Source organism: Amyelois transitella, chromosome 12, assembly GCF_032362555.1.
Source record: "Amyelois transitella isolate CPQ chromosome 12, ilAmyTran1.1, whole genome shotgun sequence".
In the NCBI taxonomy this organism is placed as follows: domain Eukaryota; kingdom Metazoa; phylum Arthropoda; class Insecta; order Lepidoptera; family Pyralidae; genus Amyelois; species Amyelois transitella.
In genome coordinates, this window is record NC_083515.1 from 5,677,681 (window position 1) to 5,704,350 (window position 26,670).

At 35.1% G+C, this 26,670-nt stretch overlaps 1 protein-coding gene across 3 annotated transcripts; it reads left to right on the forward strand.

Annotated features, from left to right (window-relative positions):
* Positions 1-1,231: 1,231 nt before the first annotated feature.
* Positions 1,232-26,226, forward strand: LOC106142463 (E3 ubiquitin-protein ligase RBBP6). Of its 3 annotated transcripts, none has more exons than XM_060946935.1 (18): positions 1,232-1,793; positions 3,541-3,772; positions 3,924-4,035; positions 4,120-4,247; positions 4,620-4,786; positions 4,867-4,957; positions 5,038-5,144; positions 6,756-6,821; positions 6,987-7,187; positions 9,775-9,821; positions 10,161-10,235; positions 10,621-10,685; positions 10,776-10,880; positions 11,222-11,485; positions 12,266-12,355; positions 12,697-12,894; positions 13,299-13,367; positions 22,795-26,226. In XM_060946935.1, the coding sequence occupies exons 1-18, from the start codon at positions 1,628-1,630 to the stop codon at positions 25,547-25,549; spliced, it is 4,938 nt and encodes a 1,645-aa protein (XP_060802918.1). In that variant the 5' UTR covers positions 1,232-1,627; the 3' UTR covers positions 25,550-26,226. The 3 variants fall into 3 exon arrangements, with proteins under 3 accessions (XP_060802918.1, XP_060802919.1, XP_013199676.2); XM_060946936.1 differs by having other exon boundaries at positions 10,779-10,880; XM_013344222.2 differs by lacking the exon at positions 6,987-7,187.
* The last annotated feature ends 444 nt before the right edge of the window (positions 26,227-26,670 follow it).

The following is a 26,670-nucleotide window of genomic DNA, read 5'->3' on the forward strand; positions in this document are numbered from 1 at the left end:
ATACAGAAAAAATGCTATTAAAATTATTTTTATATATTCGAACGTGTTTAAATAATTGCTGTTTCTTGCATATTATGACAAAAATATATTTTATCACATAAGAGAACAGCGCTATCAATCACAGCCTGCGTAAACTATAATCACTATGATTTTAATGGTGTCTCTTAAATTAAACTGGAGGCGTCTATAAAATCATTAATGTATGATGAATTAATGACAACAGATAATTCTGACCTATCCTAAAATGAAATTGTGTAAAAGTCATAACTAACACTCGACAATTAGGTATAGGTATACTGTTGGCTCTGTCTATCCCGGGTATAAACGTGATTATATGTATGTATGTAGGTAAATGCTCCATGCATGGAAACCAATAAGTAAGTACTTTAATGTAAAATGTTTCAACGACGTCAAGGGCGAGAACTATACTGAGAAGCCTGAGACTCTGGATCCAAAGAACTTCTCGCCGAGATTATAGTGAGAAGTATCGCGAGACTTCTCACCAGACTTCTCACTATAATCTCGGCGAGAAGAACTCCACCCGGAGCGCCATAGACAATCGATCGGCCAACACTAGCTATGACAGATAGTAGAGGTGTAAAAGTAACGAGAAAAAGCAAACCCGTATGTATTCGTTACTATAGAAATGAGTACTCGTTACTATCGTATCCTTACATTACTCGTTACTTTTGATACCTCAGTATAACCCAACAAAACGCATCGATTCGTATGTTGTATAGTTTGATACGCGTGTCGAACTGCAAATGAAGTATTGAGTTAATAGAATCTCTAAATTATAATGAAAAAGCAACACTGTCAAACTTATTTAATGACAAAAACATTTCGAGAACAAAAATCTTTTATTTTAAAACTGAAATTAGACATATTAAACCAAAACATATTCTAAAGAACAGAATCTTTTGTTCTTAAACTGAATTTAGACATATTAAATAAAACCATATTTTAAACAACAGAATCTTTTGTTCTTAAACTATAATTAGACGTATTAAATAAAAACATTAAACAAAAACAACAACAAACAAACACACTTACCTGCGTAAAATAAACCCATTATACAATAAATGCGAGATACGAAATCGTGCGATTAACGAAATATGTATATTCGAGAGTAACGTTTCGTTACTCGGTACCAGAGCGCACACCCGTTACTCAGTACCGAATACATACAGTTTGTTACAGCTCTAACAGATAGAAAAAAAAAGAAAACTAACATGGCGACCACAGATGGCGACTGATCGAATGCCGTGCCGTGTGTTGAGGCGTTTTCTTGTTTGGTCGTTTGTGCTGTTCTCACAGATTTCTACATCACGGCATACAAACTTTCATTTAAACGTGAACATTAGTGAACTTCATTTAGATATTAATTAGTGTTGGTTATTTTTGTAGTAATTTAGAAATCTTTGTCGTGCTGTGTGTTGAGGGAGTTTAGTGATAAGTAATTTAGAAAAAGTAATTTTTCAGTGTCTTCTTTGAACACTATTACTTTCAGTTTTGTGTAAGTTGCTAGATAATTACCACATTTAATGCCAATGAAGAAGATAATTTAGAACATTAGATCGTTTGTCATGTTCCTGAAAAACTTCTTCATATTTTGTAATTTGTTGAAATGTCTGTCCATTACAAGTTTAAAAGCGCATTGGATTACGATACTGTTACGTTCGATGGACTCCACATATCAGTAGGCGATTTGAAAGGTGCTATATCGCAACAAAAACGGATTGGAAAAACTTCAGACTTCGACTTGCAAATTACGAATGCTCAGACAAAAGAAGGTGAGTATTTTTTACCTGTAAATTTGTACCTGATTTTAGTTTTACATTATCCACAGGACATCAAAAAAGTCCACGCGGATACCTTCATCATGAGCTTTGTATTCTATTGTTATAGGTTATTGTTGCAGGGATGTTTATGCCTTTTTTATTATGAGGTAAAAGATCTATTAAGGTTAGGTTAAGCTTGATTTATCGACAAAGCGATAATTCACAGGGCTGTAATGACTTAGTTTTGACTGATGGAATGGTTGATAAGGTATCTTAATAGGGCTTATTTTTCTCTCTTTTACCCTGCAGTTAAAACTCCCAAATTGAAAAAAATATGTTTTAGTAGCCCTGCTAATAAATATATATACTATATCATGCGTAAAATTAAAAACCACAAGATTATAAGTTGCTATTCCACAAAAACAACACAGGGGAGTGTTGTTTTTCTTGTTTCCTCAGTTTGTGTTGTAAATTTTAAATTAACCTTCACTTTGTTTTAAATTTATCACTATTGAGTGTTTTACTTCAATGTTATTATTTTTCATAAAGTAATTTGATTTGGTAAATCATTTTAATCCAATTTTGCCAAGTATAACAGGTGTGTAAAAAAAAAAAGGTGCCATGTGGTTCCCGCCACCAATAAAAAAAAAAATAGGACCACTCCATCTCTTTCCCATGGATGTCGTAAAAGGCGACTAAGGGATAGGCTTACAAACATGGGATTCTTTTTTAGGCGACAGGCTAGTATGCAGGGCATCATTAATATTTTCTTGATTAAAAGCCTGTTCACCATCACTAAATATTTCGGCATTAACATCAACCAATCAATAATTATCATCATCAATGATATGGGATTCTTCTTTTAGGCAATGGGCTAGCAACCTGTCACTATTTGAATCTCAATTCTATCATTAAGCCAAATAGCTGAACGTGGCCTTTCAATCTTTTGAAGACTGTTGGCTCTGTCTACCCCGTAAGGGATATAGACGTGATGATATGTATGTATGTATTACAGGTGTGTTGGTATGAAACTTTCCCGACACACAAGCATCATTTCAAGTTGTACAATATAGCTTCATTTTAAACAGAATCTGAGGTTCCCCATTAAACTCCCATTATCACACAAATAAAATAAAATAGGGGTATTCTCTTTTATTTTTACTATAAGTGTTTTTAGTGTTATCAAAATAAAATAATAAATAGGTACTTTAATTAAAAAAATATATAGAATCCCTGTACTCATCATCTATACATTTTTTTCCAACCAATATCTGTACTTGAAAGATATTGGCATAGAAATACAGTCTGGGGGATAAATAACCTACAGAAACCTAACCAGAAGAATTTTTCTGTTTGTACTGTGTGATGAATGAAAGCAGATATACAAGGAGAGTGAAGGGGAAAGGTCGGAGTGGGAAGACCTAGACGAACATATCTCAATCAAATTAAGAACGTCCTGGTAAAGGGTCAGGTCAAAAGTACCCGAAACCGCCGAGCTTGCATGAAGAGAGTTATGAATGTGGATGAAGCGAAGGAAGTATGCATAGATCATGGCATGTGGAAAGAGGTAGTCTCTGCCTACCCCTCCGGGAAAGAGGCGTGATTTTATTATGTATGTATGTATGTACTGTGTGATGATAATTGATCTGTCAATTTCAGTTCCCATGAGAAATCCTCTCTTAGCACACTTCTAGTGTCCTCTTATAATATATACCTAGATGATTTAAAAGATAAATTTACATGTGTTTAAATTTTTCAGTGTATGTGGATGATAATACTTTAATCCCAAAGAATACATCTTTGCTTGTTGCTAGAGTTCCTCTCTCTCAGCAACCAAAGAAACAGTGGGAAGGCTCTAGTGGAAACTCATCAGGACTGCATAAAGATGTGGCTCCAAAAGGGCTGGCTGATCTGTCTCGTATGGAGGGCAGTGAACAGGATAAAATCAATGCTATGATAACTCAGTCAACTTTTGATTATGATCCTAGCAAGTAAGCACTTTTTATGCTAATAACGAAAATATCAACAAATTTCTTTGTTCATTTTCCACTATAAAATAATGTCTTATAAAAAATAGCTTTTATCAGTAATTTAATGCCAAATACAAATTACATAACTAACATAAAATGTTTTTGTTTTCAGTTATCAGAAAATTAGAGGTCAGAACCAAAGAGGAATTGTCCCATCCAATTATATTTGTTACAAGTGTCAAAATCGTGGACACTGGATTAAAGATTGTCCTACAGCTAACTCGGTAACACAATATTTTGATTTTGATACACATTTGATTTATTTTTATATTTTATGAGATATTTCATTATCTTGTAATTTTATTAAGGGTGAACCAGTAGAAATAAGAAGAAGTACAGGGATCCCCCGAAGTTTTATGGTACCGGTGGAAGGTCCTAAAGCACCAGGAGCCATGATGACCCCAAGTGGAACTTTTGCTGTGCCAGCAGTTGATCAGTAAGTTTTATCAACTAATTAAAAGTCCTTATTAGGCCCTCTAAAAGCAAGTTGAAATAGGGACGAAGGGATAAATTGAGACAAATTAGCTTTTAGCACCACCTTTAAAAGAATACAGGTTTTTCGCAAAGCCCACGGGATCTATAGTTTACACCGGGATAAAAAATGTTATATGTCCTTCTCCAGACTGTTAATTGTATATTGTATGTATGCAAATTTTAAGATTTCAAGAAGGTTAGTTCAATAGATAACGCATGAAACAAATAAACTTACTTTCTCATTTATTATATTAGTTAAGATGCTATGATTTACTGAAACTAATAAATGTGTTTGAGCCAAGAGCTTCTATAATATTTTTGGTGTTATTTGCAGTGAAGCATATTTGGCTTCGGAAAATGCTGGAGGGGCAGATACGCCGACGAATGCGCCGGCTGCGCCCGAACCTAACATTCCTGATGAACTCATCTGTAGTCTGTGTAGAGATCTACTTACAGATGCTGTCATGATACCATGTTGTGGCAACTCTTTTTGTGATGAATGTAGGTATTTTTGTTCTGGTTTGTTTTGCGGTGACTGTTTTTATGTATATGCAATTGTATTAAATGTGTCGTATTTCTAGGCATAAGAGGTGCTTTGTTGGAATCTGAAGATCATGAGTGTCCAGATTGCCGGGAGAAAGAAATTGCACCTACCACTCTTATTCCAAACAGGTACATTTTTCTATAATAACTTTATTTAACTTCTGAGATTTTTGTGTATTTTATTTAAATATTTTTTTTATGGTTTTTAGGTTTTTGAGAAATTCTGTATCATCGTTTCGGAACCAAACTGGGTACAGTCGGAGAACTCCTCACCGGCCGGCGGCTCCACCAGCACAACAACATCCTAATATATTGGGTTCGTTGGAGTTTGTCTTTAAATTATTGGAAGTACGATGTAACGCTACATCTATCTGTGAAATAATGCAATCTTAAAAACTGAAGAACTATAACCTCTTTGTTTGATTGTTTGTAATATATTTATTGCATAGAAATTTACACAATAACAAGAAAATAGTACATAGTTATAAAAGAAACAAATCACTTGCAATGGTGGACTTATCCCATGAAGGGATCTCTTCTAGTCAACCTGCAAACAATAAAGTAACTAGATAATTAAGTAAAAACCGGCTGTGTGACTGTAAAACTGTGTTTTTAGCAACAATATAATAATATACTAACAGAAATACAGATAATAGACATACACCTATCCACTAAATATATGTATAAACTTATTTATAATTAACATACATTAAATGACGTTCGATCTAGGTGCATTATTTTTAAATATGTTGACAGCCTGTGATTTAGGGAACCGGACAACTTTTCAGATTGTGTTTAAAAATAATCTTTATTTATTCATATATATCCATAAAAAATAATATTTTAATTAAATACCTAAATCTTTTGGGAGTACGTCAAAAACATAATTTATTTAAAATTGCCGCGTAAACAGCACTTTACGTCAATTCAAATCGCGTGACGTCATATGTTTGGAAAACAAACTACAAACCCTATTACAAGTAATCAGTGCTTGGATAATTTAAGTATTATGAAGTTCTCAATCATCATTTCGTAAGATTGTCTCGCAGATCTGGAAACATACAGAACCAATAAATATCTAACCTATAAATTATTTTCAATAATAGAAAATACATATGTGAAAATAACTTGGTAAACAATGAAACTAGTTTAGGGTATGTTTTCTTTTGTTATTTATTCAATCATTTCTGTTGTTAAGATAAACAAAAAGAGGTTGAATAACTTACACAAACGTTTTCACATTTTTTAATTGTGGCAAAGAAACTGCCGATCATGAAAATATCAACTTTTGGGAGATTTCTATTGGTCGGCTTTTGTATAACCTTGTTCCATGATATAAAAAATAAGCTTGAAAGGCGGCTTCAAGCACTTGCGACAACTTCTGTTATGACTATAGTTCTTCAATTTATAACTAATTACAAGTGTATATGTTGTTTAGAAAAATGCTAATACATCGTAGAATAACTCGAAATAACATACAAAGCAGTGTTGTTTACTTATCATTCATTACGTATGACGACACTCACTGTGATTGGTGTTTGGTTTCTTGGCACAGATAAAAATATTGGATTTATGCAACTTTATTTATTGATTTAAAATTATAAATCATTGTTATTTCTTTAAAATCTTTATTAAGTGATGTTTTTGTAGAACAAACTTTATTTTAAAACACAACTTAGATTTTTTTTCGATTACTGTCCGGTACCCTATTCCAAAGCTATGCAGCCTTTACGGAGAAAGATGAGTAGGAATGGGAAGAGTGTAAAGGAACACATAGAATAAGTTTATTGTAGGATCTTAGACGAGAACTATTTCTATTAAGAGTTAATCTATAGGAACAAAATAAAAATAATGTTCGATGAGTAAAATCGTAGATGTACTAGTGTAAAAATGAATGCTTAACTATCTTATCATTATTGTACTTCAGACCCTCCTGTGAATATACCCGTGCAGCCACCTCTCAATGGACCGGTACAGCCAGGAATGCCAACAGGTCAGTTTTATAATATTTCATTTTCATATAACATTCACTTAAATAGTGAGGCTCTCGGTGCATGCATGAAGAATATTGTATTGCTATGAAAACTAGATCCAAATTTTCGCGACGCAATTACAATGGGCTAAAAGGGGGGCGAATTTAACGAAAGGTCTGTGCTAGATTCAAGCGTCGCAGGCGGAGGAGCGTACGAGTCGGACGGCTCTGCCGACGACAATATCACCGTGACGGTGCCGCCGCCGACCGCCGCCGCGCCGCGCGCCCCGCCGCCCGCCGCGCCGCCTCTCGCCGCGCCGCCGCCCGCCGCGCCGCCGCACGCCGCGCCGCCGCGACACGCGAACATGCACCGACCGCCGAGCTATGGTACTCTTTGCTGTCATTCATATTGCATCGTACTAATGATGGCTTTGCATGATGTTCTATAGATAGATAGACAATACTCTTTATTGTATCTCGATAGAATGCATTCAACGAATTATAATTTAAATTTAGTTATTTATTATGTAGCCTAAAATATTTTACTTCATCTCAAATAAACGGAACGTAAGTAGTCGTTATTGGTAACACATTTATCAATGCGCAAAAGTGAATAATGAATGGGTTTGATAGTCATAACGAGACTATATATTATGTAGCGCGCATTTATACTCAATGATTATACATATATTTATCCTCTTTCGTCATGGAGTGTTCCCAGTTGTACCCTCTGTCATTAAGCTTCGGGGCCTGGTGGACCCCAGGCCACGAAGCTGAATGGCATTAATTGATGTAATATTATTTTTAATACATAACTTTAATTTTAGCTTATTTTTTTTATTAATAATCTTAGCGCTCCTGCAGACGATGCTGCCACCGCGCCGTCACCGCGCCGCCGCCGCACTGTAACACTGTAGACACAAAGCCTGCCGCCGCGTTCCCCTCCCCGTCACTGACCACTATTATTTGATTTATCTATCCATTACAGGCCGCGTTAAGTGTATAAAATTCACCATATTGCTTACGTACCGACAGCATAGGATGCACCCACAACTTTCTCACACACGACGTTCATTTTGCCATTTTCTAACTTTTTGTTTTGATAGGTAAATTAGACAAGTTTTTGCAATTATGTCACGTGCGATCTTATTATCAAGCAATGTATTACTAACACCAGTACAGTGGAACGTTAAAATTATGGTTTGAGGGCGCAGTGGCGGCGCGGCGGCGGGTTTTGCGCGACGCATATCTACAGTTTAATAGCGCGGCGGCGGCATCGTGTGCAGGAGCGCTTAAACTAGATAACTCTAGATCATAAATTGAATATATAAAAATTACCCTCTTATGGGAATATTTTTGGAATCTCGTTTTTTTACGTATATATGAGTAGTGGGTACTGAGAGCTCCATACATTTCATCGCGCTGATTAAAATGAAGTCGTGTATAATTACGGCTGAGCATCGTTTTTTTTTTATATATACTAGTTTATTCAGAAACGCGTATTATCTCATTGACATCAGCTTGACATTGGATACAAGGTATCACTTATTGACGTCACATCACTTAAATCTAATTATAACTACTACCGCTTCCAAAGCGCATGTGTAGAAGAAGCGGCGGAACAAACTACACTGCAGCATTTTCATCGGACGTCAATGTACAAATATAGATCTCTTAAATCTAAATCATGGACGAATACACATTGTCTACATTAAAAAACATGAATGAATGTAGAACTAGTTATTTCAATACGAATTCGTTATTCGTCAAATAAATAAAGATAAAATAAAATATGTACACACTGTACAAATTATGTCAACATCATGTCAAAAATGCACAAGCATTTAAGAGGCCATTATGTCAAGCTCGGGCCACACATGTATAACAAGTGTTAATATGTTGTCGATCATATTACATTTTATAAATATATTTTTATACTTCATTGGTTTGTATAAACTACTGGACTCTCTATCTACTACACATTAGCGAGTTACCTATTATTTTTGTTGAAATCCTAAATTGTTACTCAAACTGTAGTCATATTTTCGTATCACTATCAGTCATTCAAATCAAATCAAATATATTTATTAAGGCTGTTACCTACATATTTCATTAATCGTTATCTCGCGCTCTTACTTTCGCGTGATTTATGCCAGATTCTAGTATTTGTGCGCCTGTACGCCTTTAATCGAGATGACAGCTGATTAGATAATTGATATAAATTCCAAAAGGAAATCTCGTATTTTATAACAAAATTAGCAATACAATTTGAAAGATGCCATGCGCAGATTTGGCTTAGACCGCCGAGCAGCATCTTCGATGGGGATCTTCGTCGAAATACCTACGGATCTAAGGATAAGGTGGCCTTTCCTTTCCTTGGCTTCAATCAAAAACATCTGATTCAACGTAGATGACTGGGAGAATTTTAATATTATCTAGTGGCGCGTATTACCCAATTATGTTACTTTTTTGGGGATAATTAAGAAATGTTGTTTTTTTACTTTTGATCTCATGAATACGTTCAGTATCTAAGTTTTTTGTATAGTAATTAAAATTAATGGCGTATATTATGTTATTATAGTTGAAATTAAATTAAATATGAACATGGTAACTACCAATAATAAATCTGCATCGATAACAACTTTACACGAAAAATAAAAAACACAGAATTGAATGCGGCCTTCTCCATTTTGCTTATATTTTGTACCCGGAAAGGGCCCATATCTGTACAGTATTTTTAGTAATTTATTTTTGTCACCATGTGAACTATGGAATGCAATAAATGATTGATTATTGAGTATGTAATTTTGTATAAAATTACATTTAAGATTTCGGGACACTAAACACAAGACAGTAGCATCGTATTTACAACGCTAACCTGTACACGCTGTTATTGTTATTTATTAAAAAATATGCATGAAAAGCCTTGCATACACGGGGTCATAAAAGTAAGTTATTTTTTTCTTTGTTTCAGGCCCACCACCATTGAAGTCTGGTTTGGAACCTCCACTAAATATAAATGTAAGTGAAATATACTTTCTTGAGCAAGTCAATAAGCAAAGTACTATGTGCACGTAGTCTTATATATAAAATACTCGTGTCACAATGTTCGTTTCGTACTCCCCCGAAACGGCTTGACCGATTCTCATGAAATTTTATGAATGAGCATAATGAATAGGTCTAAGAATCGGCCAATATTTATTTTTCATATCCCTTAGTGATAAGAGTTTTCCACCTTAAAATTTTTAACTTGAAATTATTTAAAAATTATTTATATGGCAAAATAGCGTTTGCCGGGACAGCTAGTTTATTATATTTTTTTAATTACTGTATACCAATTCTATAAATGATTTCTACCAGATGCCGCATAGAGTAGACGAGCAGCGAGCTAGTACACCCACTATTGACGAGCGGCGGGATCCTTTGTCTACTCAGGTAAATATCTGGTGTTGTAGTATGCATACACACATATAATCAGGTATCAATCCCTCACGTGCTAGACAGGGCCAACAGTCTTCAAAAGATTAAAAGGTCACGTTAAGCTGTATGACACAGCATTGAGATTCAGATAGTGGCAGGTTATTATAGCCCATTGCCTAAAAGAAGAATCCCAAGTTTATTAGCCTATCCCTTAGTTGCCTTTTACGACTTCCATGGCATAGAGATGGAGTGGTCCTATTTTAAAGTGCCAGAAACTACATGTAGTATGTTCAATGTGAACTACTTTTAAATCTTATTACCACCCCTTATTCTTATTATAATTTGTTCCTCTCAAAAAGAAACCTTTTCGTGTTTAAGTAAAAGTGTATTGTTTTTTAAGGCGTACAATCGCGGACCTCCACCGTACATGCCGGGGGTACCGTCGCCATCGCGTCGTTATAACCAGTAAGTATTTGTTTTAGTTTGATTATTACAACACTTACCTACGTTTTTGTTAGTGTATGTATGTTTTACTACAACAGTATCATTTTTCAGCAGGCCTTATGATAGACACGGCCCTCCGGGTGGACCTCCGTTCAACCGGTATCCTCCTGAACCTTTTCAACCGCCTCCGCCTGGAATTAAAGATTCTCCTAATGGGTATGTTACAATTTATTCTATTCCTATTACCTATTTATTGATTTATTCCTTTTTATATAATTTTTCACACTTTTACTACCGCTATAATAAAATTGGGGTTATTAAAATAATCAAATGGAACGTAAATGAGTTGTTTTTTACTTAAATTTTAACAAGTACTTAAACTCGCGTAACTAAATGCGAACCGTACGCAATTTTCTCGCATGAAGTTAAATTAATAATGTTACACGTTTTTGTATTACTTTAAACATAAACTAAATTTTATTAAAACATCTATCAAGTTGAAAACTGTACGCTTCAGTATACGCGGTGAACATTTATGAGGAAATGTATTGTCTTAGGCACAGTGAGGATCCGCTCGAGGCGTTCAACAGAATGATTCGCGAGAAGGAAATGCGCGCGAAACGGCGCGAGGAGCGACGGCGCGCCGCGTCGGGGTCTCGCAGCCCGCGCTCGCGGTCGCGCTCGCCCGCGCGCTCGCCGCCGCCGCGCTCGCTCGCGCGCTCGCCGCCGCGCTCGCCCGCGCGCTCGCCGCCGCGCTCGCCCCCTCGCTCGCCCCGCGCTCGCCCTCGCAGTCGCGGCTCCAGCAGACTCCGGTACTCTAGGTTCGTGTCACATCATAGCTTACCGCTTATAATGCAAGGACGCTGCGTCAGTAGACGAAATCATGTGCTCGTTTTGCTTGCTTAGATTCTTTGCTTAATATGTAATGTCGCTGTAGTTGTGTATAATATATATGTAATTAGTATATTCGTATATTAAAATTTATATATCTTGCACTTTACTTGATTTAACCCTATTCTGAAAAATACTGTAATTAAACATATATGAAAGCTGCACTAAAAGTTTTAAGAATGTTAAGAAAGTGGTACTGTGCATGGACATTTTAACATGATTTAAAATTTCTAAGTGTAAATAACAAACTTAGCCTTATAAATTAAGCCCGCGCATCAGAGGTTTTTCAACCTGATGAACTATTGCTCCAAAACAGACATTCTAATTTTAGCTTTTCGTGTTGTTTCGTGGTGGCTGCATGAGATGTTATGTACTTTTATAGTAGAATGAAGAGCACCTTTTTAATGCTCTTTAATGGATTTTTATTGTATGTATGTACGTGATGGCTGCTATACTTGATAATTATTGAGTTACGTTTTTTCACCTCGAAATGATTTCGTGGTGAACTTAGGTCGAATTACTTTGTAATAGTTGTCTAAAGTGACATGAAGACACAAAGAAGTCAACTGTATTCACTCTGGTGGTATCTTGGTTTGGTGGCAAAGTCAAAAATATCGGAAAATAATAAAATATATTTGGTACCAATTCGCTACTTATAAATTGACACAGTATTACCAATGTTTATAATAAAATATGTAAACTTGTTTCAGATCTCGATCAATTTCTCGGGGTCGGCTGCGACGATCGCCATGGTCACCCAGGAGACGTCGCACTCGCGAGCGGACTCTCTCGTTAACACGGTACGTACACAAGCATATTTATAAGAAAAGACAATGACCCGTCTGCTCATAGCAGGCTCTCGCAATAAATACTGCGCTGATTAGCAGTAATCACGAGCTCTGACAATAACGTCACACGAACGGCGGTACAAATGATTTCATTGACAATTTAAATCTTCGTTCAAAAAATATGTTTATATATACTTTTTATGTTTTTTAAAGAAGAAATATTAACTTCACTTTTATATTTAACCCAATGAGGCGGTTTTGATGCATTACAAAGAACCGGTCAGTGCGCCGGTAAGCAATAAAATCGTAGTAAAATAACAAGTAAAACTTATACAATTGTTTGTTTGCTAAAGGTCCCCGTCGCCACGTCGGCGACCTCGCTCCCCTCTGCGGTACCGCTCTCCGCTCCGCTCCCCGCTCCGCTCGCCGCCGCGCTCGCTGCCGCGCTCGCCGCTCCGGTCGCCGCCTCGCTCGCCGCCCCGCTCGCCGCCGCGCGATCACAGGCGGTCCGCGCTTAGATCGCCGCCGCCGAGGGCCGTGTCTCCTCATCGGTATGTTATAATCCTATGAGTAGTCAGAAGAGTATGCCAGTCATTCCCTCAATAGTAATATTGAGTGCATGACTCGCAGATGACGCCCAACTGAAATAGATGAAATTTGAAATGTAAGTTCTTCAGTATTTGAAGTTCATTAATTTCTCGGAGGCCGGTCAAGGTGCCCGAAGAAGACGTGACCGCCCTGTGTATCACGTACTGTTCTAATCCAAGCGCGGCCATATACCAATGACTCTTCTGTGTGGTATACATTAGTTTGATTGCTAAGTGATGCTATTATGGTTAGGAAACCTGTACGTGCAGGTTTGTACCGCCTTTTGCGAGTTATGCAGTTACTAAAAGTAAGTAAGAATAGTCATCTGCCTGAATAGCGTTATATCATTTATTGTATTTGTTGTCAGGTATGCTGGTGTATATGACGAACTGTTGTCGCCGCCCCGTCGTAGTGTAGAGCCGCCATACGGATCCAGGTACGATTGTCAAAGTCTAGATAGTGGTCGAGAACGCCCTATACCATCGTCTATGTGCACGCGTAAATTCCTTGACGTTATGAAATTGCCGAGCGGATTGAACCAGCGTCACCTTAAGTGGTTTTACTCGTTTAAATCGAACTTTTTATTTATTATATCTTTAGTTTTCCGGCTTGATATTATCTATGAAATGTTGTCGCAAGTTGTGTGTGTTGGGAGTATTCAGCGTTATAAAAGCACCTCAACAGACATCTTTAATAGCTGAAATCATCGGTCTTCGGGTGAAGCTGCCATAATTACAAATATTTATTCGATATTTATATAGTAATAAGTTTGTAATAATATCTTGCTTAAATTTGTTTATAATATGCTTTGTTAAATTTGTTTGATGTTTATAGCAAGTTAATAATAATTTATGTGGAATCTCCAGCAATGTCCGTGCCCATTTATGTATCTTTGTCAAATTGTTGACGCGTTGCTACCACAACGTTAAATTGTATTGCAAAGAATAAAACCATTCTCATTTCATAATAAAAATGTGAAAGCTACCCTACATGACGAAATTAAACTAAACTAATTTTTAAAACAAATTTTGATGCACAGCGTCGTCTGCGAACTACAGCATCCTGCTGAAAAATTGTTCGAAAAAATTTTATTTATAAGACTCTGCTTTACATTTAAGGATTGTGTACTTTATTGCCATATTTTATGATTAATTTTTATATAGTATGTTATTGTGATGTAAGTGTATAAAAGATAGGAGGTATTTTTCTTCATCTGTGAATCTAGTATCGAAGCATAGCGTCGACAGTTTGTTGAAATAATATAGTTTTGTAACAAGTTGGCTTTTTATATTTTAAATATATGAGAAAATCTATTCTTCAAAGGAATTAGTTATGCATCACTTTTTATTTTGGTATGTTCTGACTTGTATCTGCGGTTGTTGTGCTACTATGCCTGAGAAATAAGTAATGTTAGCTAATCAAATAATTAAAAATAAATCAAAATCTGTTTTGAAAACATTTATAAACAAGATAAATCTTGATGGAATGTACTGAGAACACAATGAAATTGATGAATATGTGTATCTGGGTCTTGTAAATGTAATATGGCAGCCTTTCGACGACGGCCTTTGTGGCTCTGCGGTAGTACGCTTGTCTGTGACACCGGAGGTCCCGGGTTCGAATCCCGGCCAGGGCATGATGAGAAAAGAACTTTTTCTGATTGTCCTGGGTCTTGGATGTTTATCTATATAAGTATTTATTATAAAATATAGTATCGTTGAGTTAGTATCTCGTAACACAAGTTTCGAACTTACTTCGAGGCTAACTCAATCTGTGTAATTTGTCCCGTATATATTTATTTATTATTTATTTATTTCATTCGGACATACAGGCAACGATAAAAATGAGAATACAAGATGCTAAATTAATCCAAGAAGTAAGTAGGTCTAAGAATTGTAAATTTCCTTTCCGACATGTGGTACTGTTAATATATCCCACAATCATATAAATAATTAAATCATGTATGATTTTTAATAAAGTTAAAAAAGGGAATGACGATCTTAAAGCCTAAGAATTTTTCAACCAGTCAACAGAGCGGTGGTATTAATTATTTTTTAGCATATTTAATGCTAAAACATAATTAATAGGTACTATGACTGACTGCTAATCTTTGTATTTGTATTGCATTATTTTTTATAAATTAACACGTGTTATAACTAAATTACGTATGAAATATGAGAAAATGTGTAAAAATAATATAAGTTTTATACTGTTTATTCGTTGCCGACATGTAGCAAGATATTTTTTTTTTCAAAGAATTTTCCTAAACATAATTAAACATTAAAAACATTTATTTTCTTAAATTGAACGAATTATCAGTTATTGTCACAGGATTGCTTGGTTTGGACAAGTATCATGGGTTGCGTTACAAGCAGGTGTTTTTTTGTTGTTTGGCTGACCTCTGTAAATAATACAAAATGTTTATTTATATATCATATTTTATGATAGATATACATATAATTTTTTGAGCTAGAATGCCATCCTTAAACAGATTTAAGTTAATCTTCAAGTAATTGTAGATAGCATTATATGCTTTTCAATAGTTTTTGGCTCCAGTACTAATGGTAATGATTGGAGGGTAGTGTAGGTATATTAGGGTCATAACGCGTTTTTTCTAACTGAACTTTGTATGATTTTATGTACATTGTGTTCATTTTAAAATATACTTTAGATAAGGTCATCGGACTGGTCCTCGATTTGACGAAATTAAGACCCTATATCCTATTTTGTGATCTGAAATCTATATGTTATGATTTGTGATTTAGTAAAATGCAAAATCCACTCTGGGCCTCTTTTTGAAAACTGTATTTTATGTATACATACATATATTTAATATTTATATCTTTACTTATGTGATTTAAAAATATTTTTAGCTGTGATATTGTTCTGTGATATTAATAAATAAATATGTTTCAGGTCCTTACATATGAAATTGGTATAGGAGGAACAAAAGTCGAATATTTTTTAATATTATGTATTTATTTAATCAAAGTAAGAACCATTATTATCTATGCAATTTTGCCATCTCATAGGTAGTTAATTGATCCCTTTACTAAAAAAAAGCGGTTCCAACCAGCCTCGGTTGTTTTACAGCTAGCTTTTCCATCATAGTTTACAATTGCTGACAATATACTGTCTGCCGTAATCACCTGGCCAGATTTGAGAAAACTGTAATAAACGACACCGGCACTTGTCCACCAAACGCTTACAACTAAACTTAGTAACTTTTTTTGGCTCAATTTTAGCTTGGGCAGCATTTTCATCACAGGTAATGATTACATTTAAAAACCCTTCATTATTGTGCCGGTTATGTAACGTAGCAGTCGACACGCGTTTGCCGGTTTGCTTCACTCGATCGTGAGGTTTTAAAATTTCCACCATTCTAATTTCTTAATCTTCCCAATTTGCTTCAAGTGGATTAAACAGTTTTATCACTAACACCGAAGCCGAAGCTAACTCGGACGTGGTTTGCGTTGGATCTGCTTCCACAATAGCCTTCAATTCTTCAATATAAACTTTTTCTGCAGATCGAATTTTCCAGAACGAAAACGTTGCAAACAAAAATGCACTGTGTTTTCTTTTTATACTGCCGACCGCTTTACATCACTCATACTCATAAATAACGCGATATTTCAAGTTTTCCATTTTGTAAACCGAGTGATGCAAGCAGTAAAATCTGAAGAAAAAAACAATTGAATGATGGTTAACGAAAATAGCTGTATAAATTTGGAATTCCTGACCAAAGAGGAGAAATTTCTGATTAAAGTGTAGCCAGTACAACAAAACGCCAATTACATATGTGAGGACCTAATATATCAATTAGGTATTAGATGCAACATAGTAGTGTTAACGAGCTTTACGCTGCACGTTGCGTGCCGAGTTTGTATTTATAATACTAACCCTACTTCAGTCTGATAATAAGAAAAGATAATGTGTATAAGTAGTATTAAATGAGACATCATTGCGCGGATTTTGAGCGCAAAGCCAATAAGAAAATGTGTATATTATTGTATATGCTGTAAAACATTCGCAGTATCTTTTTCTGGTTGGAAGTAAAGAAAGTTGGTAAATTGCATTAAGGAAAGGGGACCCCATTGCAATAAAACTGTAAAAGTCCTCATCGAACCATGTCTACAATGTTTTTATTTAGTTAGCGATAAAAATTGTTATGTACCTAGGTCACGTATTTATTGTCAATTGGCCTTTTTTTAAAGCTTTTGAGGATTTTTTTTTCATAGGCTTCGTCCAACTTAAAAAAAGGTATATATATAAAAGGTGATTTTTTGCATAAATAATTTTGTGCTGATATTCTTTGGGATAACGGTTTTGGCATACAATATTTTGGCATAATTGATTTTCGGCATACTGTTCTGCTTTAAATAGTTATGCGTAAACCATTATGCGCAAGAAAAAATTATTATTCCGTAATACGGTATGCTACATTAAATTATAGCTTAATTATTTATGCAAATAGATAGAGACCCTTATAAAAATAACTCCCCCACCCCTCTAAGGGCAGAACAGCGGGTCAGCTTTTTCCGTGAACTTTTACGGCGAACGAAGTAACAGTCCATAGCTAGTAAAAAATACGACTAAAGTTAATATTTGCTTTGCAAAAGGTTGTAATAAAATTTACAAAGGGAAAATTTATGAATTCTCTTTTTCTCTTTTTTCAAAAACTAATAGTAATTTTTATATTCACTTTAATTTCGTTCTTAATTAAAGTTATATACAGTCATACATACAGTTTATCATGTCCTCCTCCGTTTATGAATATAGTATAACCAGATAATCAGCGTAGAGAAGACTTTAACCACTGACTTTTCATCCTTATTTAACTTTGAAACTCTTTATCTGTTAGACAATTATCCATAATTAGGTTGAACAGCTAAGATGAAACGCACATACATATATGACTAACACCTTTCTCAATGTACCCGGTATAAATCACTCAGTGTACCCGGTCAATCACATGGACTCGAATACTGATTTAAGGATTTCAGTGCTCGTATCATTTTCTTTACCCTTTGTAGGTTCCTATTCAAAATCCGTCTTGATTAACTTATATTTTCTCATCACTTTTGCCAGTTTCAGTCTTTTTTGTCACTCTATTAATCTTCATCTTTGCATCCATCTGTTCAGAAACCTTGGCTGGCAGCACTGGTCTGTGTTATAAGATATCCATTCACATAAATAAATAATATTGTGATATTTTTTTGCTCAACAAATATCAAATCGTGTATGCAATAAAAAGGTACTTGAAACAGAAACAAGATGTATTATATTAATACATACATACATATAATTACGTCTATTTCCCTTGCTGGGTAACAGTCTTGTCAACAGTCTTGAAAATACTGACAGGCTACGTACAGCTGTTTGGCTTACAGATAGAATTGAGATTATTTTGTGACAGAATGCTAGCCCCTCGCCTTAAAGAAGAATCCCAAGTTTATAAGCCTATCCCTTGGTCGCCTTTTACGACATCCATGGGAAAGAGATGGAGTGAGTATTATATTAATATATATGTAATATTAATTATATTGTTAATTTGCGAAGGTATTATTACAAAACAAAATAACACACTAACTCTGTTGTAGCTTTTAATAATTAAATTGTTGCGGGTTTTGTATGTATATCTACTGTAAACTTCGTGTTACCGAAATTGCTGTAAAATAACAGGTATTGAAGCTCACGTAATAAATCTTTGAAACCTTAAGTTAACCCTAAGTTTAAACCTGAGTTAATATTATTATAAAATACTATCTGTTGCCCGCGACTTCGTCGGCGTAAATTTCGAGTTGAATCTACAATAATGTGAAATAAATCAATATACTAATCATATGAAATATTAACTTAAATATGTGACCTTACCGAGTAAATTTTTGACCACGTTAAATCAGTTTAGTACTTTTGGAAATAAGCGCGATCATACAGACAGACAAAAAAATAATTAAAAAAAATTCTTTATCCATTTCAGTCAAAATACTAAATGTACAGACAAAATATTTTATTTTGATTTTAAGTTTTTTAAAATAAAATACTCAAATAACACAAAAAAATAATAAAAAAAAATATCTTGTTCTTGTTGGGGTTCGAACATGGACCGCCAATTTCAGACTCTCACGCGACAACCACTGGATCGAGGCCGCTGCGGTGGTGTCGAAATTAAAATAGACTTACAAACCAAAAATCTTTACGTGAGAATTACACATGTTATGTGCGGCAAAACAAGGATATTATCAAACTGATTTTCACTTATATTTATATGTTATAGGTATACCTAATGCTTTCGTACAATGATAAATGACTTTGAATTTTAACCTACCCTGATACCTTTTTTTTAGTGAACCGATTTTGATGAAACAAACTTTAAATGTTTTTCTGAGTTAAAACAAAGCCATTGGTGAAGTTTTAAGTAAATCGGTTCAGTACTTTCGGAGATAAGCGTGATCATACAGACAGTAAAAAAAAATGTTTTCTATTCTTCATTCTAAGAGTCCCTCTATCCATTTCAGTCAAAAATACTAAATGAAACCACAGTGAAGTCTGTTTCCAATACAATAAGATTATTTTTGTTATACTGATATAAACGCAGCAACAATATCATAAACTGACTTAAAAATGTGTCCCGATTATCCTTATTTTTAAAGTGTATTGCTCTTTGGCGCAAAATTTAATTTAGATTTTTATACCAATCAATAAATAATTGACGATGTTTACCAGTCAGTGAAAATTGGTACAATTTTGAGGCCAATACAATTGATCTTTAAAATCTTTCTTTGCTATTAAATGATGTAAAACATATCAAACTTTTTGAGGTACGTATTTGTACAAAAGTCATAGTTGCATGAATTTGTCTTATGTAAGTAATTTGATCGATTTTTTCATGCTTTTTAATATAGCAGAATAAGCCTGTCCATTTGGTTATTATTGTCAACTTATGTTTTTTTTTATGGAAATTTATTATTTACAATCTTACACCTAAATTACTTTACCCAAATAATAATTTAAAAGTTTTATAAAGAAAATATGAATGTTATTGTTTCTTTATCGCTATTTTTAGGATTCAAGTTGCCCACTACCATGAAAATTATAACCAAACTGGAAAACCAACTTTTAAAACAAGTTTCATCAGAATGATACTTGTTTTAGTGCCATATGGTTCCCGGCACCAAATAGAAAAAAGAATAGACCACTCCATCACTCTCCCATGAATGTCATAAAAGGCGACTAAGGGGTAGGCTTATAAACTTGAAATTCTTCGTTTAGGCGATGGGCTAGCAACCCGTCACTATTAGAATCTCAATTCTATCTTAAAGCCAAATAGCTGAACGTGGCCTATCAGTCTTGACAAGACTGTTAGCTTTGTCTACCCCGCAAGGTATAATATAGACGTGATTATATGTATGTATGTATACTTGTTTTAAAAGTTGAAGAAAGAAGAATGAAACCATCAGAATGAAAAAGTGGCCACGAAATTTTTTCTTTCAACCTCTTTAGAATTAGATCAATGAAAGCGGCACATAGAAGAGGCATTACTTTTAAAACTTTTTTCAAGGTCATTGCTTAAGATTGGTTGGTTATATTTCCTACTTCTCAAATTAAGAACTATTATAAATGTTTTATTTACTTTATAAGTTTAATTTTAAATGTTGTAACTAATAATAAAATATTATTATGGAAAAAACTGGTTTTTCATTTTGTGTTTAGTTTTTTTATATTGTAGAATATATTTAATATGAACCGTACTTGTCAAGTGTATTAAGATTATTTTTAAATGTTAGCAAATTCTATATAATAAATGCGTGTTGAAAATATGAGGGCATGTTAGAATTTTATAAAGGCTATTTATACATACGTTGACATTTTTATCGTTTTTTATTTTAAGAATGAAACTTATAAGTTTTGTAAATTGGTTGAACGATTTCACTTGCGAATATAAAGGTCCAGAGTCCCTTCAGATTTGTCTCTCAATTTAGGTCGGTCTTCGAAAACTTCAGTTTTAGTGCATTGTCATTGTCTCGCATAGTGTCCTCAATCTAGGACTTCTTGGTTCTATTTGTGTGCTAAATCGCAGGTTCGCGCTAGGCGTGGTCTTGCTATTGTAGCCTGCCGTAGGACTTGTCTTCTTTACCATAAATAAACAATTTATGCCCCTAATGTGGAAGTTCCCCATGAACATACATACAGTGCAGTATTTGTGTTTCCATAACACGCAGATATTACGTCGCTCTAGCGCTGGCGGTGATCGACTTTCATACAAATATTAAATCGACTCTTCAATTGCCTAATCCTTGCACACTTGTGTTCGCTTCATTTACAGTCATTACTTTCTTCATGCAAACTTTCCGGTTTGGGAAATTCTTGACAGATGTTTCGACGTCCGCCAAGGTTTCTCCACGATCCATTTCAGTATGCAAAATATATTGGGACTTTATATACTCAAGCCTCCGCCACTTTATTAAGTCTTGGCTGCACGAAAGCATCTTAATTTCATTGTTGATCGTTAGTTTCACTGTGCCACTTGACTCAGCAGGCTGATAAGGTACCTAAATGAAAGAAACTGTGTTGTAATTTATTTGCTTATGCGATATGTCTGGCTTCCTTAAGGAATATCCTACCCGAATGTTACTCTCGACCCAACTCAACGCATCATTCATTGTTTAGGTGCCTTATTTCCTATGTTTCAAGTTATTGACTCTTCCCGTAAATAAAATAGCGCACCTATTTTATTTACGAGAAGAATTTTATCTTTAGCAGCCTAGGAGCTTTTTTTTAGCTTAAATAAAGTATAGTATAGCTTCCTTTCAGGTATGAGGCATGAGACGTGGCTCGTGAATACGGGCGGTCGCCGCAAAGCTAGAGTGGTTTTCGGCATAGATGTTGACGCTTATAAAAACTTAGCGTAGGAAGTTTTTCTTTTCATAGAAAATTAATATATTTTTTGACGGATTTTTAGCACCACAAGTTGTATAATCCGATCAGCTAATAGATCTCTACGTTGTTTTTTAAGCGTTATCCTTAAACTAATATCTAACGTTATTTTCAGAGTTTGAGTAAAATATCAGAAAATGCACGCTGGCTAGGGTCTGTCTTTATGTTATAATGGCGTTTACCCGATTTCATATATTTTTCTTTTATCGAGATGACTCTGATTATTGTGATCAATCATCGACTACGAAAAGAAATACGTTTAAAAGGTTTAGGGCCCTTTAAAATGTATGAAATAATGTGAACCCCAGTTATATGCAAATTTTATTTATATGCCTGACGTACGCATTTGTCTCATCAGCTCTTCAGCATATAAATTTATAGGTAACAAAACAGCTGCAGCACGAAGCACCATGTATACTCATATCCTACTATAAGGTTGGTTCTATACGCAAGGCAATTTTATACTTAAGGACATAACTACATGATACTTATTGAGATAAAAATATCCAGAGATAATCAAAGTGAAAGGAACTTGTATAGTTTCATTTTTGAATGTATAGCCACCTTAATTTGTGATAACTTTTTTCACGCTATTTCTAAAAATAAACTTTTATATAGCTATAACCCGCAAATACTTCTTTCATGAACCGAAGTTTCATTTGCATTTTTTTGGCCTGTTCTGTCTCGCTGCAGGGCAAAGGAGCTTTGCTTTATTCGATCTTTTTCCAAGGCCATTATTGTAAAAGTTTTAATGAAAGAATGAATTTTACAACGATATCAAACGATTCTGTGCAACAGCCGCAGTCAACATTTTTGATTCGGCTTACTTTGGTAATTTTAGTTTTGACCAATTGTATTAATGTTTTTGTCGGTTATGTTACTCGTGTGACTGGTAAGTCTTACATTTTTATTCTATTTGTTTGCAGATATGGATCCAGAAACAATGTGCCACTACAGGTATATCCCCCGGTAGGGAGCAAACCAGTCCCTTTAATGGGTATCCCAGTTCAGATTGAACCACCCGCTAATTACAGAGGGCGTTATGATGGGCCCCCATTCGAAGATATTCCACCTGGTGTCGAACCACCAGTACCTGGTTTTGAACCTTCGCCATTTGAAAAGCCTCAGTTTGGTCCACTTGGTCCTTTAGAACGCGACAGGATTCTTCCACCAATCTTAGAACGAGATAGGATTCCTCCACCAGGCTATAGAGAACCTTATAGGCCCCCATATGTAGAGGGACCACCAGGATTTAGAGAGACCCCGGTACCTAACGTTCCGAGCGAAATTCCTGTTCATGTAGGAGACCAACCTCGATATCGAGATAATTTCAGACCAGGCCATTTCCGTGATCAGGGACCATATAGGGATGGCCAGCCTTATCGTGATATCGGTTTACAAGGACCATATCGAGAAAATAATTATAGAGGTGGACCACCTCCTTTCCGCGATGCGCCTTATAGAAATGCATCTTATCGTGATGGCAGTTTTCGTGAAAACGCTCAACATGGTTTCAGAGAAGGTGCAGCACCTTTCAGACCACCTAGTGCGGATCCTCGAGAGCCGCCTCTTAACTTACATGATCCCAATTTCAGAGATGGTTTTAAGGATGAGAATAATCGCGATTCTATGCGTCCTGGTTATCGGCCTAGTGTTCGAAGTAGGATTGGATCACGACGCAATCCTAATTTGGAATCAGACAGGCATAGAGATGGTCGAAACAGAGAGAGATATCACGATAGTCGAGATCCACCTGAACGACTAGAGAGAGTTAAAAATAGAGAAAATCGTGATGGGCGCGAAGAACGGCCAAGAGACTATGAAAGAAGTCGTGAATATGAAAAGGAAAGAGACCGTGAGTATGACAGGTCTACACCAGAAAAGAAATCACGTCTGTCGCCTAAAAGGACTAGAGAAATTCGTGAGAAAAAACGTAGTGAATCTAGAGGTAGATCGCGTGATAGAGAAAGTAAGCGGGAAAAGAAAGAAGAAAGAGTACGAGAGAAAACTTCAGTTGACCGGAGTAAAGATCACAAAGAAAAAGAGAAAGATAAAAAAGTTAAAGAAAAAAAGAAGAAGAAACGAGAAAAAGACACGGAGAAAAAGAAAAAGCGAGATAAAAAAGAGAAAAAGGAGAAAGAAATAACAGTTAAAAAAGAGGACGAAGCCAATGAGAAGAATGATACTCAGGTAGAGCCAAATGAAACCGGAGATGGTGACGTGCCGCCTGCAGAACACATCAAGGGAACTAAAACGGAGGACGAAAATAATATAGCGCTTGTAAAAACGGAAATTACACCTATTATAGAAACTGAAAAGAAAATCGACAATGACTTGTATGGCGATGAAGCCTTCGAAGCTATTGACAAGGAAATTATTCAACATTATGGAAAAACGAATGATACCGATTTACCTCAGGTAATTAAAAAACATGAAAATTCTAAAGAAGAACCTTTTGATGGAATCGAACTACAAGCTTCGGCCGAAGAATTAGACTTAAAAGTTGATGTAGAGGTTACTGCTCAAAGCAAAGAAATGTTGGCTCCTCTCCCAGAGCTTTCTAAATGGGAAGTTGATGAAGACGTAGAAAAAGTAAAGGAACCAGGAGAAATATCTTCTCCAGAAGAAGACGAAGGAGGTAAAGTAACATCCGATGTTATTAAAAGGGCTGAAAATGCTATTTTCGCTAAAGCTATACATTCATTAAGACCTATTGAAATTAAAAAAATAAGCAGTGATAGACTAAAACTTTATGGAGATGAACCACCTAAGAGTTCAATTCAGATCACTGTGCCGGTTGCAGATTCTGAACAAAGACAAATTGAAATTAATGAAAAAAAACGGAGATCATCAAAAACGCCACCACCACGATTGTCCGTTAAAGATCGTCTTGGAGGAAAAGTTGAAGATATCCGTAGACCTAGGGAAGCTCGTGTTGTACAGAGTACAGTGGAACGCGTTAAGTCCAGATCTAAAACGCCTAAGAAAGAACAAACTTATAGAAGAGTGACAATTGACCGAGATAGGATAAGGAAAGCTGAAGGAATTGGTAGATTTGATAACTCGAAGGGTGATAGACGCGTGATTCCTGAACATTTAAAAAATATGGAGAAACATCGTGGTCGTAGTCCTACTGCTGAAAGCAAAAAGAAAGAACATAAAAGTTCTAAGGAAGAAAAGAGGTCAATTTCTGAAGGTGTACCGCAAACCGAAAGTAATAAAAATGCATCTCAATCAAAGAAAGAAACGGATCGTGAAAGGAAAAAGTCGGTTTTAGACGAAGCACAATTTGAGCCTGATTATGACGAGACTTTAGAATCTGAAAATGAGCACAAAGATGACACTGTAAGGAAACGTTCAGCTTCACCTACAGAACAAACAGAACTAAAAAAACCGAAATTGGAAAATGAAACAATCAAACTAGACTTGACAAACGTTAAAAAGAAGCGTGATTCAGACAGCGAGTCCTCTAGTGACTCTGAATACTCGTCGTCATCTTCTTCATCTGACGCTCGCAAGCGTAAGAAGAAAAAGAAACGTAGTAAGAAAAAGAAGAAACGAGTTGCTAGTGAAAGTGACAGCGAGTCGGATTCCAGTTCCGATGACCACAAGAGGAAAAAGAAAAAACGCAAACATAAGAAGAAGTCGAGTAAGAAAAAGAAAAAATCTAAACATAAGTAAGGATTGGTTTAAAGTAGATCAGTATACTTTTTCTTTTATTAAAGCAAATTTTTGCATTTGCAGAATAGAATAAGATATCCCATAGTTTTTTTGCTGTATTCAATTGTAACAACCTTACATTCGTAAGACGTTTGTCGTTTTGATATACATAATAATACACATATGTATATATAGATTTTGCGTCAAATGTTTTAAATAAACTCCCAACTCATAGTATCGTTTTATTTTCACCAAAAGCCATAGTTTGTTTACGTAGTGTGTGTATTGTGGATATAGTGTAGAAATTCAAGGACGTGTTTCTTTCTTAAGATTCTACATATCAAGGTACATTATCTATGGTATAGCCTTGGTGTTGAATCTACATAGTTAGCTAGCTTCCTTGGGAAATTCTAGAAGAAATTTCTCCTGATTCTTTCTCTGTGCTAAATTTCGTCAACATCGGTCCAGTTGTTTATGAGATGAGTTGCATATAAGTATTGACCACTTGGAAGAAAACTAATTAAAAAAATATATAAAGTTTTCTTTATTTTTGATAAAAATAACAATACCAATACGAATATATTAAAATTAAAAATGACCACAAAAGAGTTTACAAACAAACAAACAAAATACATATTATAAATTTAGGAACTGCATTATTAATCAAGTCCAGTTGAGGCATAGAGAGGTGTAAGAGGCGGCGACTAAGGAAAAAGTCTACCCCGAAGGGATATAGACGTGATTATATGTAATGTACGAATGAATAAATATTATTTCGGTAATGCTAAAAGGCTACCTTCATACTTACTTTCAGCTAATACCTACTAGAAATCTCGTATGACGTAATACGTGGGGCTTGTTGGGAAACTAAAAATATAAATACCTATCCAAAAGGTTTCAGTCAATAGTAAAAACTCCTGATCTAATCTAACTAGACAGCAACAACAAATTTCCAGTAAACTTTACCAAATACTCCATAGCCACCAACCAGCACCAGCACTCATGTACCTAAGTAATTAAAAATAGGTATCTATTAACATAACACCAGATGATAAAAGTAATGCATGGATACAACGAAAAAACGCTATGAAATTATATTAAGTAAACCAACAGCGTACCAGTGTTTTTACAATGATCTTGGT